General features: G+C 44.4%; 1 protein-coding gene across 1 annotated transcript; it reads right to left on the bottom strand.

Annotated features, from left to right (window-relative positions):
* Nucleotides 1–14,516: 14,516 nt before the first annotated feature.
* Nucleotides 14,517–16,581, bottom strand: utp11 (UTP11 small subunit processome component). The gene is made up of 8 exons (XM_029452017.1): nt 16,337–16,581; nt 16,082–16,143; nt 15,899–16,001; nt 15,677–15,796; nt 15,397–15,490; nt 15,157–15,287; nt 14,873–14,983; nt 14,517–14,773 (listed from the first exon to the last, which is right to left on the bottom strand). The coding sequence occupies exons 1-8, from the start codon at nt 16,394–16,396 to the stop codon at nt 14,690–14,692; spliced, it is 765 nt and encodes a 254-aa protein (XP_029307877.1). The 5' UTR covers nt 16,397–16,581; the 3' UTR covers nt 14,517–14,689.
* Nucleotides 16,582–16,834: the final 253 nt, after the last annotated feature.

The following is a 16,834-nucleotide window of genomic DNA, read 5'->3' as shown; positions in this document are numbered from 1 at the left end:
TGAGATGTGTACGTACAGTAAATGCATAGTGTCTGATGTTGGTAGAAGGGGCAGCTGAAGGAGAAGAAGGGAGAGGAGAATTGCAAGGACTGTGCTAATAGAAAGGTGTGAGACAAGAAGACAGGGAGGGAAACGAGTAAGGAAAGGGAAGGAGAAGAAAAGGAAGCAATACAAAGAATGGATAAAGAATAAAAGAATGGATGAGGTTTATGAAGGAAAATCATGGGAAGCAAGTGAGGATGAGGAGGAAAACAAAGTAGACGTGGAGAACAAAGCATCATCTACTTTTATCTCTTATTTTTAACTTAACTCAATGTCCTTTTTGCTGCTCAGGCTAAACAACACTAAGCTTGTATCTGTAAACAACACTGTAAACAACAAGGGACCCTTTTTGGTCCTGCAATTGTTCCTAAAGTAAAATCATCTATGAAGAAAAGAGTGATATATATAAAAGCCTCTGAAATATTATTATGATATATATCAGCTGTGACAAAGTTTCCTCATTTACTCTCAATTAACAGTTTCTGTTTTTCATATATATATATATATATATATATATATAGACATGTTGATGATTTAGCAGTTCACAGATTCTAAGCGGAGGTAAAACCAGTGCCAGAAAAACACATTCCTAAAAATGTGAAGTTGTTTTGATCTGTGAGCTGTCAATGTCAAAACTGAGAACAATCCCAGGTTCTATGATGAATAACTGACAGCTCCATTCAGAAATTCAAGTGGCTCAGCTAGTAGCAAGTGTTCAATGTAATACAATTTAGCCTAGAGAGAACAACTGAATACAGCCTGAGTGCAGACAACCTTTGTCTAACAAGGGCCAGACGTGTTCACCCCCAACCGCCCCAGCCCCTACATCCCTCCACCCCAGCCCAGATGTCCAGACACTGGGCTGGAGAGAGGCGTGGAGAAGGGGCCAGACTGCTAACCATCCATCACGCCCGTCTGACCCGCGGGGCTGAAAAGACCACGGTTATCACTCACCCCTGACACAGTCATCGACGTTTGCCCTTAGACGCGCGCACGCACACACACACACACACACACACACACACACACACACACACACACACAAACACACAAACACGCACTCAAAGACACTGAAGCACACATATGGACAATCTACAACATCTTTGCACTCACTCCAAAATGTCCCGTCACCTCGTGTCCTTCCCTCCATTGAACCCTCATCACCATCCATCAACCCTTATCATTCACAAAAATGCCAGCAAGCTCAACAGATGTCTCTAAACCAATAAGACCCTGAGAAGTGCCAGGTACCTCCCAACAGGGACCAATCACGTTAGTCTGAACTTTCAAATAGGAAACAGTTATTTCCAGTGCTGGAGAACAGTTATGCAAATCTAGTGTCTGTTTCGATCTGGGCTGGTTGGGGCCTTTGTGCTGATCTGAGTTGGGCGTTACAATGGCTTTTATTGTCCCACTGCCTCTCAGCTTTATTACATATGTATGTGTTGATTGCTGCAAAACAACAATGCTGGTGCATGGCATTAAGCAGTAACAATAACAGTGATGCTTGGCGCTCCTACTCAGCGTTGGATGTTTATCCAACAAACCTCTTTGTTGACGCCCAGTACCCAGTGGTGTGAAATACCAGCAGGAGAGCCAGCTTGGAAATATCATGAATGGGAACTTTATAGAATACTTTCCTTTATTGAAGCATATTTCAGTGATTTTAAACTCTACCCGCTAAAAGAAAATGACAGATCATAGATGATGGACTGCATTTCTTGTTTTAAATATCGTGATATCGGAATAATACAGAACTCATCAAGTCATCCGCAAAAATTTGTCTGTGTCCAGAGGGCTTTGTATGGAGTCTGAACACCGAGCTTTGTATAGGAACCCAATGAGATCCATACTGTGTAGATGTGTGAAATTGATACAGAATTCAATGGCACAATGGACACATATGAGAGAACTCTAGGCTCAAAGGTCACCTGGCCCACCCACGTCACTGTGGTGTAACAAGCCTGAGTGGAATGCTAGGGGGTCGTTCTGGTCGAAAAACCTTGGGTTTGTCACCCGCTCAACCCTCCAAGCATTGTGACACACCCGAGCGGGCCAAGCAATGTGCCACCCCCGCCAGCACCCTGTGGTATCAGAGACCTCAGCACCCTTGGGTCCCATTCACACAAACCCACACATGGGCGTACGCAGACAACAGCCATCTCTGATGCCCTTCTGATTCTCTCCGTTGGCATTTAGCTGCAGAAGTTTAGTGTGTGCGTATACTATGTGTATGCCCGTGTATATGTGTTTGTGTCAGCGGGGCAGTGTGGCAGAGAAGGGGGGGTGGGGGGGGGGGGGGGGGGGTTTGAGGTGACAAGAGTTGTGGTGCAGATGTCCCCGCAGCCAGCGGAGCCTCATGAATGGCTACTGTTGTGATGGTGACGGGGAAACGCGTTGGAGGCCTGGCCTACGCACTCCAGTCATCTGAATGGCTGGAATTCAACTTGGTCGAAAAGACAAGCTCATGCGTGCAGACTGGAAACAATGTGCCCTCTTTATTACTTTCTCTCTCTTTCTGCCACTCTCACTGCTTCTTCTTTGCCTTTGAATCATTCCCCTTCTGTAAATGTAGCTGTCATTTGCATTGTGAGGCTAATCTTTCAAAATGGTCGCTGAACAGGAACAATTGTTAGTATATAAGTATATGACTTAAACACATAAAAGCTAATTGATTCATTCTTATTACATCAAATGAAGCTAATTATTCTTAGAAGATGAAGCACAATCTATTGAAACAAAGGAACAAAGATGGATAGGAAGTCACAGGGTAATTGATTTGAAGTGGAAATGTTATGATTGATCTATTGATTAACTGTCTGGTGCTCCGGCCCTTTTTAACAGCAGACATACGGATTCACTCAGGGGACCATGACGCTGGGGCCTCAGAGGGACTCACACACACACACACACACACACACACACACACACACACACACACACACACGCCGTAGGTCCATCTATTTACCAATGCGACTTTCAGGACTACGAGACAAAGGAGAGACGAGAAGAGGCTCTGTCCTATCAAACATCTGTTCAGCCAGTCTTAAGAAGTCGATGCTTGGTCAAACACATTTTGTCGCTCAAAAGCTGTTTACATCTCAGAATCTATTGTCACATATCCGCGTTGTTCAGATGAAATCATGTGACTGATATTCAACTGACAGAAGGGAAATTGACTGCGTGTGTGCTGAAAACACATTTTCAGAAGAAGAAAGTGTAGATCTGCTGCTCTCAGTACACTGTCAACATCAAACGTAAATGAAAGCACACACACGTTTCCATAAATGCACATAAGACATCTACCGCCTCAGAGTTGCCGTATTTATCAGTCGGTGTGGGAATGTCCTCGCACACTGGCTGTGCTATTTGCTTAAACAAACAACAAACATGAATTATCAACAGATATACCAAATGTGTGACCTATAGAACATGATCATCAAACACATTTTAGCACATTGGGGGGGGGAAAGCACATGTACTAATGACAAAACGTAGATGTAGACATTACTGTTACCATGCACAATCTTTGCTAGTATTTACATGAGAGTAGATATTAAAATATTCCGTTATGTATCTACACCTTAGCTCCCTTCTCCTTGTTTTAGAAGAGACAGTGAAGTGGACAGCCAGACTACAGTGAAGTCCTTTATCCTGACTAACAAACAGATAAATCACTCAGCTCTGACCCACACACTCTCACACACACAGGGGAGTGACAGACAGTAAAAGACCGACTTGTCCCAAGGGAGACCAAGAAAAGGATTCTTGTTTGAAGCAGGAAGGGGTTATTGTTCACTAGATGCCAAGGCGTGGGCATCCAGGCACAGATTAGCCACAGGGAAACATTATCTCTCTGGGCCAGTTTTGGAGACCCAGTCTGTTTGTTTGGTCATCTAGGTACTTTATGTTCTGAGTGGCTCTTGTCTCTCATGAAAACAAAGTACGGGCTTGTTGGAGAAACCCAAAGGGGTGAGTCCCTGCTCTCCTCCCACCTTCTCTCCTCCCTGCTTCCCCTCTGGCCCCCGGACCAACAGCGAGGCTGCTGGAGTTCAAGCCTGGCCACGTGTTGGCCATTACACTCCCACAATGACCTTGTTGAGCTCAACATTTAGAGTCCCATAAAAACATTATTGTCCGACTCCTGGGATCATTTGTCCACTACCACAAAGGCTCTGAGAAAACCAAAATGTTAACCCCCCAGGGTTTTACGAAGGCAAATTTTTCAGATTCTGCCCCTTCTCTCCCTCTCTGCCCAACCGCCCTCCTGGAACCACATCGCGCCCACACTGACGTACTTGACAGCGGTGCCCACAGGGCACTCCTACACCAGCACATTCAGATGTGAAGAAGGCTTCTTGGTCAAAATGCTGCACCATTAAATAGCCATTTTGTGTTTTGTACTCCAAAGAGCAAAACCAACAATAATATCCATTTTCTTCTGCATACATCACCATTTCAGCTTCGTGTTTTTGTCTTTTGCCGACAAATGTTCCTGTTTGTCATCTATCCATCTGTCCATTTATCTTTCCTTCCCTTTTCAGATGCATAACTATGGACCCATAACAGCTAAAAGTCCCTAATGGTCATTTAGTCTCTAAATATGTCCATTTCACATCGGCTGGGTGCATGTACCTGCTGAGTGAATGGGCAAGGTCTTGCCAGCCTATTAGCCATATTAAAAACCAACCCATTATGGTAATTGGGGAGGTCTAATGCATGTACAGGTTGCTTAGCGCCCATGTATTAGCTCTGATAGATGACTCAGTGATTAGCATTGAAAGGTACATTGCTTGCCCTGTGCTTGCCGTCCTCTGATCCTGTCTCTCAATGTAGTGACCTCTACTGTGGACACTTAGGTCAGTTATGCACGTCCCTGACCAAATGTTTGCTGCTGGGAATCAGAGTGACCGCTATGGACAAGGACATTCGTTATTCACTGTGACAATGACAAAGAAATGTAACTTTTTTTTCTTTCTTGGAGGGCTGAAAAACATACTTCATTTCCATTTGGTCGGCAGGACATGATTGTGGTTGGAAATTAGGGAAGGCACATGTTTCATCCTCATTACCTCAGCTAACATAAATGGTCTTAAGATGCACGTGTAAATGTAAAAAAACTGTACATCCTGGACCCTGATTCTCTCGTACAACACACCCTCACAGTGAAAAGAACAGTACACACCAAAAAGCCAAGCTAAAATATAATATATAAGTAATTAGCACTGATCAACAACACTGACACATGTCTGGTCTCGTTTATAGTGGGACACTCTTCTATTAAGAATGCAAATATCTCAAAAAGCAGGGAAATCTTGAAAGGAGAATATGGGAGGGAGGTAGCAAGAACACACAGTCATACTAACGAGAGTGTTAATACTTCACTACAACCTTTTAATTTAGAAATCCATAAGGGAAATACTTTGCTTTGAGTATCCAAATCACATTTCATTAAAATTTTACCATCTGTCCTGAACCACCGGCACCCACCCCAATCCTCGCTTTACTCCCAATCCAGAGCTCCCATCCGCTGCTCTATGAGCGGCCCTGACTGGGTCTCTCAGGGAAGGGAGCACATTCTCCTTTCATCCCCTCTTAGAGGACAAACATCAGTCCCATCACGCCGCCCATCCATATTCATGAGCTGCTTATAAATATCTGATAGCAGCCTCGCTACAGCTGTTTAGCTGGGAAAGCAATGTAAAGCGTCTCGCACACACACACACACACACACACACACACACACAAACAAACATTTTGACCATACATGCATGAGCACACACATGTGCTTAAATTGTACGTAATGTTCTTTCTCTCACACACACGCATGTACTGGTCTGAGGCCAGATATCGTCCCCACATCTCCCAGTGGTTCTACCTGCCCGGCCCCCTGATATCATCGGCTCATTGCAGGGCTATCTCTCTCTCTCTCTCTCTCGTTCTCTCTCTGGCTTTAATTAAAGCGTAAGTGTGACTACAAAATGAGAGAGGAATCCTTAAGTGCCGTATTTACCTTTCCTCTGACAGGGCTCATGCTTATCAGTGAGGCGAGAGTACTGAAGCCAAGAGACAGGGACTTCTCAAAGGCCTGAGTAATCGCTCGGGCCCCTCTGCCTCAACACACATACCCACACACACACACATACACACACACACACACACACCTCCTCAACCTCAGCGTTACCCATCTCGTGACGCCTCTCTCCCTGTTTGTTGCATACGGAATACAAATGCTTCACACTGGTTCTCATCAGTAAAGTAAAAAGAGTTGAACTATAAATCCAACAACATAACATAATGTGTGAAAGTGTCCCGTGGCTGTAGCTATTCATGATCATTATTCTTAAATAACTCCAAACAAACAAAGGTGCCAGAGGACTTTTGTTGTTGTTTCGAACAGGGAGTGTAAAAGCTCATAACACCAGTTGTATCACAAAATATTAAATGGTACATTTTCCAGAAGTTGACCAGACTGAGTGTGGTGTGCTCGATTAATAATAGAATAATCCCTCGCAAGGAACACGATAGCATCACCGGCTGTGAGGGAAGGCAAATATTTACCATTTAAATGTTCCACTATGTTCACCAACTAGTCACCAACCTTGTCTGCCATTTAGTACGGGGCAGATAATGCACACTGGGGATTATTTGAGTTTCTTTCTACATTTCTACAAAACTGTATTCTTTTACGGCTGTAAAAAACCAAAACAATGAGCTGAAAGATGCTAAAACTTTAAAGTTCTTTCTTTTTAATAGTTCTGCTAGATAAAAAGCTGTTTTGCTTTTTTTTGTCCAAGAGGAGCCTTGCAGCCATTTACAATGCAGAATCCTTGGGAGAGGGAAGAGAAGGGGTCTCTTTTTCCTGGGGCTCCAGATTAGAACGGTGATATAAACACCTCACTATCACTGTCTGCTAGTGGATTCCTAATCACTTCCCTGCAACTGATACTGAGGCAGAAACAGGACGTGAGAGAGAGAGAGAGAGAGGAGAGAGAGGAGAGAGAGAGAGAGAGAGAGAGAGAGGAGAGAGAGAGAGAGAGAGAGAGAGAGAGAGAGAGAGAGAGACAGAGAGAGAGAGAGAGAGAGAGAGAGAGAGAAGAGAGAAGAGAGAGAGAGCAGAGAGAGAGACAGAGAGGAGAGACAGAGAGAGAGGACAGAGAGAAAGAGAGAGCAGGACAGACAGACAGACAGACAGACAGACAGACAGACAGACAGACAGACAGACAGAGACAGAGAGAGAGACAGAGAGAGAGACAGAGAGAGACAGAGAGAGAGAAAGAGAGAGAGAGACAGACAGACAGACAGACAGACAGACAGACAGACAGACAGACAGACAGACAGAGACAGAGAGACAGCTAAAGGCACAATCTTGGAAATCAGATGCCACAGTCCACTGCATGCTCAGTGTGGCAGAGATACAAGCGACAATATTCAAAGGTGACATTGCAATCACTGGACAACGCTGGCACGGGTTCCTGCACTTCCAGGAAGGTAGAGGCCCCTGTGAGGAATATTTATGGTGTTTCTTTTCTTTTGATTCTCTTTTTATTTACTGATACCTAACCCTTCCAGTTACTCGTCTTCTCCTCGAACTCATTAGAAACATTAGAATTGCTGATGCCGGCAAGAAAACACATTTTTTGCTTCGGTCTGAAGAATATCTTTGTTCTGTTTCCAATACAAATAGAAGGAGATTTAAATATTGCTCCTCTGGAGTGTGCCTGTGTAAGAGAGGGAGGCAGAGAGAGAGAGAGAGAGAGAGAGAGAGAGAGTGTGAGTGTACTGTGTGCTTCTGTGTGTTGAGCTGCCATTAATTGTGCATACGAAAGGATGAGAACTAGCATGTGTGTGTGTGTGACACAGTGTGTGTTACAAGAGTGTGTTTCTGTTCCTTGTATGGAGTAGTTAAAGTGAACAATAGGCACTGCAACCTATGCAGTGTGATAGTACAGAACATCAACAAAAGACAGATTATGCTTTGTAGAGGAAACTCTTACTACGACTCCTACGACTTCACTTTTTGGGACTGGTCAAAAGCCTTACGAGCTTTTAGCCACAAAGGTTTTTGAATATCATTGATAAAACTAGATGAAGGTGCAGTTGGAACAAGACAACAGAATATATGTGGTTTAACTGCGCACTGCAACAGGTGCATGAGTCACTTTGTGTCGCCTAAATCAGACATCCAAACAAAAGCACAAGGACAAAACAAGGAAGCAATAATCCTTTAAAAAACACATGCAGGAAATACATCAGAAGTTGAGGGTGAGTAAAGGATACAGTAATATGAAATTACACATAAGCACAGGAGGAGGAAATTGAAGCATACACAGAGGTGAAAATATAAAACCAGAAGAAGAAAAAAAAAAAAAAGGAGAACGCAAATAGAAGGTGGAGAATTGAAAAGAGAAAGGTGAGGGGAGGCTGGAGCTAGCTAGCTTTCCTCATTAGCCATGCAGAGCATCTTGGCTCTGCTCCCACACCTCCCGGCTCATCATCGCCTGGGCCCTGGCTGCCAGTGCACCCCCACCTCCATGAACCATCCCTCCCTCCCCTTGCAGCCCCTATAATCACACCCCGCAATCGCAGCCCCTAATTAGGTTAATTAATTTTTATCAGCCCTTGTAGGGACTTGGCTGATGAGGCAGCCGTAATAGCGTCAGCGATTGCCCCCCTCTTGCAAAAAGAGAGAAAAGAAAGAGGAAAAAAGATCTGATGCAAGCCAGTCAGTGACAAGACAGGACTATAAACCACGGGGTCACATTTACCTCCCCACCCCCAACCTTTCTCTCGACTGCGTCTTTTCTCCCCTCTAACCCCAACACATCCCTTCCCCCTGCTCTTGTTATTCAATAGGGGTGACACTGACACCTAAATCGTGATATACAACCCATCACGTGACTGTTCCTCATTGTGTCCCCTGGAATGAAAACATCCTATAATAATAATTGAATCTGCATCTTCTCACTGACATACTTCGATGCATATAGCAGTGTTGTGTTTTGCTTGTTTGTTTACACTTTGGCAGTCTTCGTGTCGTGGTGTTGCAGAAGTGGGGTGGGGGGGAAAGTGTGCGGCATGATAATGATTCTCTTCGCGTTTTGTCTCTGTAGTCGTCAGAGAGACCGATTGAAGCATCTCATCACAATCAGCGGCCCTCATCGCCCCTCATCAGACCACTGACGAACAAACTCTGATTAACACCCCCATCTGATTACTGCAATCACCCAGACTAACCACGTACAAGCACTGTGTCCCCCCCCCCCCCCCCCCCCCCCCCCCCCCCCCCCGCACACACACACACACACACACACACACACACACACACACACACACAGTTGCCATTAGAGAGGTAACCATTAGGGGATCAACACATTTGATAGACAAAAAAAGTGCATGGCAGGAGTGTGTTTGTGTGAAAGACAGAAGTAGAAATTAAGAGACTGAGAATATATAATGAAGTATAATAATAATAAAGTGAAAAGGAACTTGACAGAAGAGGAAACTAATGAGTAGTTTTCAAAAAGTTGCACACCTACATTATCAAACCCAAGTACAGTGTCCAGTGTGTGTGTATTGACAGAATATTGCTCAGTTTCAAAACACACAAACACCCCCCACCCATACACAAGAACTGGGTGCGTTCAATTGTGATGCAAGCAGACACATGCATAAATATACACACACACACGCAATCTCAGGCAGACAATGACACAGGGAGGCTGCGAGACAAGGACAGATCCGGTAGTTAAAGCGTAATGAACACGTCCCCGAGGCGCGCGACTGGCATTCCCCTGAATGATGGACTGACAGTAATACCGGGGCAGATGGGTGCCCTCCACGCCCCGTTCAACACCACACACACACACACACACACACACACACACACACACACACACACACACACACACACACACACACACACACACACACGTACACACCCTCCCCCTGGTCTATCCTGTCCCTCTCTCCTGCAGAGAGATACCCCCTGTAGGTCTGATGTGGAGGTGGGGTGGGGGGCAGGGGGTGGGGGCAGGGGGGTGGGGGGGGGGGCCAGGGGTGCTGTCTATGTGTGTGTGTGCACCTAGAGGTGGGGGCCACAAGTATGAGGCCCCCGTCATGATTTAGGCTCCCATGCAAATTTAATCAATTCGAGTACCTCTCGCCAGCCAGGGCTCATTAGCGGCAATTTAAAAAGGGGGCTCTGTGATCCCCACCTCACTGCATGAGCCAGACATTCAACTCAGGCACACACGCACATACACACACACACACACACACACACACACACACACACACACACACACACACACACACACACACACACACACACACACACACACACAAACATGCTAAGATACACACACATATCCAAATACTCACACACGTACACAAAAACGCACACACGTCAGGGGCACTGTCAAGGCTGTAAAGATTTTCCTTCAGACGTCTTCCCCCTGGCATGGAGAGAGACCCTGCCTGTACGCCAGCAAAGCCTTCCCCCCCCGACCCCCACCTCTTCTTCCCCCTTCTCTGTCCCTCCTCTCTATCCACTACTTCAAAAGCCCCATGACACCCAGCTTCAAGTTAAAGGAGAGAGGGATCCGAAGATAAAGACTACCTCTCATCCCCCACCCCTCGCATTCTGAGACACCCTCCCAACACTCAAACCCCAGGCTACCTCTCTCTTCTCCCCACCTCTCGCTCTCCAGCTCTCCGTAATTGGGGGATCGATTAGTATTGTCCTTAACCATCCTTAACCTTGGCTCTATGTGCTGGCTTTGGAGCAGGGCAGAACTGTGTTGGGGAATAAGGAGGGTGGAGATGCAGCACTTGTGGATTGCAAGGATCAAGTGCCAAGGGATAGTGTGTCTTGTACTCTGTATCATCTAATAGTAAAGAAAATGTGACCACAAAATAACCTGCAATTGAATAAAAAAACAAGTTAAAGGTTTAGTTCACCAAAATGACAATAGCCACCCTAAGAGCTAAGTGCTAAGAATTAAAATATGAATTAAAATGTAACATGCTACGTGTCCCTGTCACTCTAAACAATGCACAGCACGTACTGTCAAGTCTTCATGGGAGATATTTCTTTACTAGAAAGTAGTTCTAATAAAAACTGTTCACATTAAGACTTCTTTTAAATTATTATTTGAATTAAATGTTTCAATACTGCAAGTAGCGAAAAGGACATTTTGTATTGGGATGGTGGAGGTCTCCACATCTAAGAGGAGGTCAATAACACTTGTGATTAGTGAGAAAATATATTTTATTACCTTTTTAATTGATAAATTCCCCCATTTAAATGTAACAAAATAGTACGTTCAAATAGAAAACTCCTTCTCACCTTTGCTATAACTGACACCTCATGAAACGCCTGGAATAACACACGTGTTGCTTATCTAAAATGTATAATATCGTACATCATTAGACATTGGCTTCAAAGAAACGGATTAAACTGAGTTAAAGAAGTAGGTTTTCTTTCTTCCTATTATGCGTGATAACTAAACCTGAAGAACAAAGATCCATTGTATGATACTCTTTCTTAACCAGGCTACACTTTTACTCTCAAACATTTACTATATATCGGGGTCAATGTCAAACCCTGCAGCTGTGAGACCACACAGCACTCCACTTCTAACTCCCCCCATTCCAAAAATGACTATTCGTTAGCAAACCTCCAGGGTCATTAACTTTAGAGATGGTGTGTCGGGGGACAGGATGGCCTGTGCGACTCGTCAAATGAATTATGAGGCTTTTGACAATAGAGAAATGCCTGTCTATATCTTTAAAATCAGAAGGTCGCCCACTGCCCACCCCTGAGCCCTGCCACTGCATCCCGGCGAAAGAGTCCCGTTGCTGGGGGGAATGAAAGGAGAGCTTGAGGAGGAACAGTGGCTCGTCTGTGCGTGGGTCGCACAGTCAGATTGGGGTCCCGGAACTGCGCACACAGTGTTTTGACCCCTGGGCTCTCCTCAACGACCTCCACCCCCTCCGCTTATGGACGTTGGGCCTGAGGGTCCCGATACACGCACGCTCTCTCAGCGGTGTGACGCAGTAGCAGAGGGCAGGAAGGGTGGGAGGAAAGCGTTAGATAGGAGGGAGGGAGAGTTGACCAAGGACATCAATCACTGTTTTACTGGGCACAACTCAATTCTGACATGAATGGTCAACACTGAAATGCCTCTGGAGGACCTTGCTGGGCCTTTGTGCGTGCACAGTGAAGCTCACATGCACATACTTTAAATGTTTACTACATGTATATACACATATACATATTTGTCAACATTTCCTCTGCAATTAGGAAACTGACATTAACCAGTCCACGTGGACACCCACCATCCCTGTGTTGGCCCATCCTGAGGTGTTGGCTCACCTTTGCTCTGCTCAGCAGTGTTTAGGCCAAGGCCTCTTGTCCTTCTCCTCCAGCCCCTCCACCTCTCACTGCGCCTGGTGACATTTCTGCCTGACTCCCTCTCTCCCCTCTTCCCCTCTAGTGGCTCCCAGGAGAGGCTGATGGATGGGCCCTGTTTATGAAGCTGCTGCCACCACAGTGATCAATCAAACCTGGGTCACTGTGATCTGCTGCCGGGCGCCAGGTCTTCAGTCTATTTCACACTATAGGCTTGAGGAACCACACATGCAGTTTGTTAGTACTCACTACATGCACACGCGTGGCCACTAAGAGGTTGACGGAGGAAGAAAACACTATAAGGAAGTAGAAGAGGATACATTTTGTGCTTGCCTCACCTGAAGTAGAGGGTCTTCAGTGAATGAAGTATTGAATTGTCAGGAGAGGGACTTGGCACGGACTGATGGCAGGAGGATCCACAGAAAAGTTGGTCTTAGTGACAAACCAGGGATCTGAGCTAGTCCCCACTCCACCATGGCACTCAGGCAAACTGATCCAAACACGCACACACTTTTTCCTAAGAAGTCTAATTAGCCAAAGACGATGAGCCTGTAAGAGCCGGATAGTCTTGTGAGAGCAGAAAGATGTGAGGGAGACACGGAAAATGACAGCCATCATAGGCCTTTATCATGGAAGATATATTAACACGTCACGCTAGGAGAAGCACAGGTGTAATTAATTCAATTAGTGATGGATGAATTCCATTTCTGGGTCCTGGTGTTGTGCACGCGGGCTCACTGTCTCACTGTCATGGCTTACTGTGACACCTGCATGTAACAGAGCCATCTTACATGCCATTAGTAACACCTGCCAAGTCAAAATGTCTGCTGTGAAAAAGGCTCTGGGCATTGGTTAATACATATCGGAATATCTCCTGACCTGTGACAAATCTAAGGTGGCATCACATCAAGATAACTGACTGAATGAGAATAAACGGTAGAAACAGGTGTAGCTGTAACAGTAGTTACATTAGTCTCTCAAGGGGGCGTTTAACAGGTATTTCTTGCATACGCACAGCTGCAGCTAATGCAATTAATAATGCTAATTTTGATTAAAGTCAGCTAATGAGCAAGCATTGACAATAGTAGTATTATCAATGTATGCTAACTGACACCTAAATCAGATTCAATGTTGTCAGCTGCAGCTGGGTCTACCCTGGAGGTGGATGCAGCTTCATAAGTCAAGGCGCTGCAACAGAAGGTGAGAGCTGAACCTGCGCCTCCACACACACACACACACACACACCACCGAAGCTAATAGTGGATTTCTCATAGAATGATACGGCAACAATTTCCAAGTTAATCACAAAGGAAGTTGCCCTCAAATGACCAACAACCTGATCAATACGAGAGCTCATGGCTGCTAACAGTGGAGTTTATCCCTGGCTTTAATCAGTTGCACATTGAAGGGGCCTTTCTCATTGGTTCACATCATGTCCGTTACCTGTAGACCTACATGCACGCAAATACTTGATAAATATGACTTTATGAGATGAGGACAACCTAAATGCAACTCGCTCACTTGCAATGAGTTGTGAGATATATTAAGTGATGCCCTTCAAATTGTGTCAGAAGAAGAAGAATGCTTTTCTGAGCTGTTTTTGTGGAAGCTTTTGAAAAGGAAAATCACAATGACAGGTTTGAAATGTTCAGCTCCTCAAGCTCACAACCTACTAAACTAGAGATCAGTTTGTGACGTAAAGACTGAACACTTCAGTGACATCGTACACAAAACACCACAAACACAATTAAAACTCTAAATAGTTGTGTCATAGTGGAGAGTCAGTTTAGTTTACTCTATGCATGTTCTAATGTCTTCAGCCAGCAACAGTGATAAAGAGCACTAATGCCACCTACTGGTGCACCAACAAAATACAATCTACTGTCTAAGTCTGATGGCTAAGCACACATGACATCCTCATCTCAAATTCTTTAATCATGCTGTTGTCTCTTATGTTTTAAATCTCTCCATTGGAAATAAACTCAAAATCAAAAAACGACTTTCCCAAAAAGAGGTCAAACACAGGATGTATGTAAAAAAAACAACAACAACACAGAGATGTGTATCTTCTGCTCACATTTATTTGAAAGAAACTAAAAAGTTGTAGATACATATGTACAAAACTGCAACAAGATTGAAGGGAAAGAAAATGATCCCATTTCTCTGGTGTGATGGAGAAGTCCAGTATTTCACCAGTTGGTGATTTCTTCTTAGCGTGAAGATAACGCCCCGTCAGCGCTTCCTCTTGGTCTCAAACTTGTAGATAGCGGCAGCATTGGGTGTCTCCTTTTTCTCCTTCACTTTCTTGTTCCTATCCTGGAGCACAGAGTGAAAAAAGAAAACGTGTTGATTTGATTTTTTTTTTTTTTACAATCAAACCCAAAGTTCTTGTTGTGATTGAGAACATCTTCTCACCTGCAGGTCCTTGCGGGTCTGAATCTTCTGGCTGATTACAAACATTTTCTTTTCCCTGTCGATCCTCTGGGAAAGGATCTTATACTGGTGGTTCCTCTGCTTGGTCATCTTCTACAGTCAGAGAGAGGAAGAAGCACACAAACCATCAGTGGGTTGAAATGCAGCTTGAACCTTTAAGTCGCCACAACAAAAGGAAAGACTTATTTCTCCATTTAGATCTTTTAATTCAGACATACGTCAGTACAGATAACAGAGGGTGATCTTCATGCATTATGAACACAGACCTTTATACTGAGAGAATCTGCCGCTCCCTGGATAGTCTTCGTCTCCAAAGTCTTCATGGTTGGTCTGTTGAACACTCTGTCCACCAGCTCAGGAGCCGTGTTGAGGTGGTTTGCCAGGTCGAATGACTGCACTGAGGAGACACAGCAAAACTTTATTTAAAACTTTATTACCTAATAACGATTAAATCCAACAAAGCCAAGGATGTCTGTTCACGTCATAGTTAACTGCTGTACATTTACCTTCCTTCTTGGAATTCACAAAGAATGTATGCTTGTTCTTCTGTTTGCTGTCTGCATCCAGAATATGGAGCTCTCCTTTCATCCTCTCAATTTTCTGAAAGCAAATGATCAACACAAAGATGTACAGGGGGGAAACAACAGAAGGGGGAGGATTCATGTCACAGTAGCAGGTTAGGTAAAGGCCAGAACACATTGGTACATTCCTTTATTACACATTTAAAAGAGGTCTTAAGTTAAGCCAGTCAGGCACAATAAGTTCTGAAAGCAACAATTGCCTTACCTTAGCCTCGGCCATCCTTTTCATCTCCACATATTTGATATCCTGCGTCCTCATCACGTTCTTCTGCTCCTCTGTCATCTCCACTTCCTCGTTGTCTCTCTTCGGTACATGAACTCCATCCTGTCAAACAAGCCACAAAACAAGCCACACATATTAAAAAGACAAGAGATCACATGAGGGTATTTACATGCATTGTTGCTCGGATGATGACACGTATCTTACCTGCAGCTGAGAGCTGATCATGTTGTAGTAAAACTCATCTGGGTTCTTATCCAGAGCTTTCTTTCGCAGAGCAGAGAGAGTGTTTTGTTTCTTGTGGTAATCACTAGTGAAACAAAGTAATGTTTGACATTAAAATCCCCCCATAGTCAGCAGAGCATGTCTCTTTAACTTGATTCAACTCACTCTGCACGGAGTTTGTAGTCTTTCTTCTTCTCCAGCAATCCCAGATGTTTCCTGAAACCAGGCTGGTGCAACAAGATGACACGAGTTAAGACGAGTTGTACACATTCAGTATTAATGTTACATAACATCACATTTATTATGTTGGTGATGATATGTAGTCATCTCAGAAGTGTCACTGCACAGGGCTGTAATTCATAACATAGTAGCAGGCTAGGAGGCTAACAAGCTAACCAGCAAAAACACTAACATGCTCACCTGAGATCGTTCATGGTGGTTCCTCTGTCGGGATTTCAACGCTTTCCGAAAAGAAGACATTATGAAAAATGTCCTGGAGTGTAATAACGCACAAATAGTTTAGTGCAAAGCAGATATAAGTCGGGTGTTTCTAAGCTGCACAGACTGAAGCCTCTCTGTTGCTTCCCCCTGGTAGCTGCACACGTGGGTTCCTGCCTGGTGCAAGACTTCACTTCCGTATCGCAGATTCGCAACTTCAAATTAACTCATGTGGGAAAATCTTCTAATGTAAAAACAAAAACGGAAGTATTCTTTGTCGTAAAGATACAAAGTGAAAACAAAATTACGGATTTTATCGATGTAGTAAAGTGCTGTGAATGTGACGCTACATGTTGTAGAAGCGCGTGACAAACTGTAGGTGGTGCTGTTGCACACATTACAACATGTTATGTGATGATGAGCTCTCGGTTGCACATTTGTGCTGTATGAGCCTTTGATTGTGGAATCATAGCAGAAGCA

This window comes from Cottoperca gobio, chromosome 16 (genome assembly GCF_900634415.1).
Source record: "Cottoperca gobio chromosome 16, fCotGob3.1, whole genome shotgun sequence".
Classification (NCBI taxonomy): Eukaryota; Metazoa; Chordata; class Actinopteri; order Perciformes; family Bovichtidae; genus Cottoperca; species Cottoperca gobio.
The sequence above is the reverse complement of the archived record's forward strand: the minus strand, read 5'-3'. Positions and strand labels throughout refer to the sequence as shown.

Excerpts from the sequence above, each read along its gene's own strand:
- utp11 (XM_029452017.1), bottom strand. The coding sequence starts at position 16,396 with ATGTCTTCTTTTCGGAAAGCGTTGAAATCCCGACAGAGGAACCACCAT. Across the intron at positions 16,144-16,336 it reads ACCACCATGAACGATCTCAG|CCTGGTTTCAGGAAACATCT; the intron begins GTGAGCATGTTA and ends TTGTTGCACCAG. Across the intron at positions 14,984-15,156 it reads CAGATTCTCTCAGTATAAAG|AAGATGACCAAGCAGAGGAA; the intron begins GTCTGTGTTCAT and ends CTCTGACTGTAG.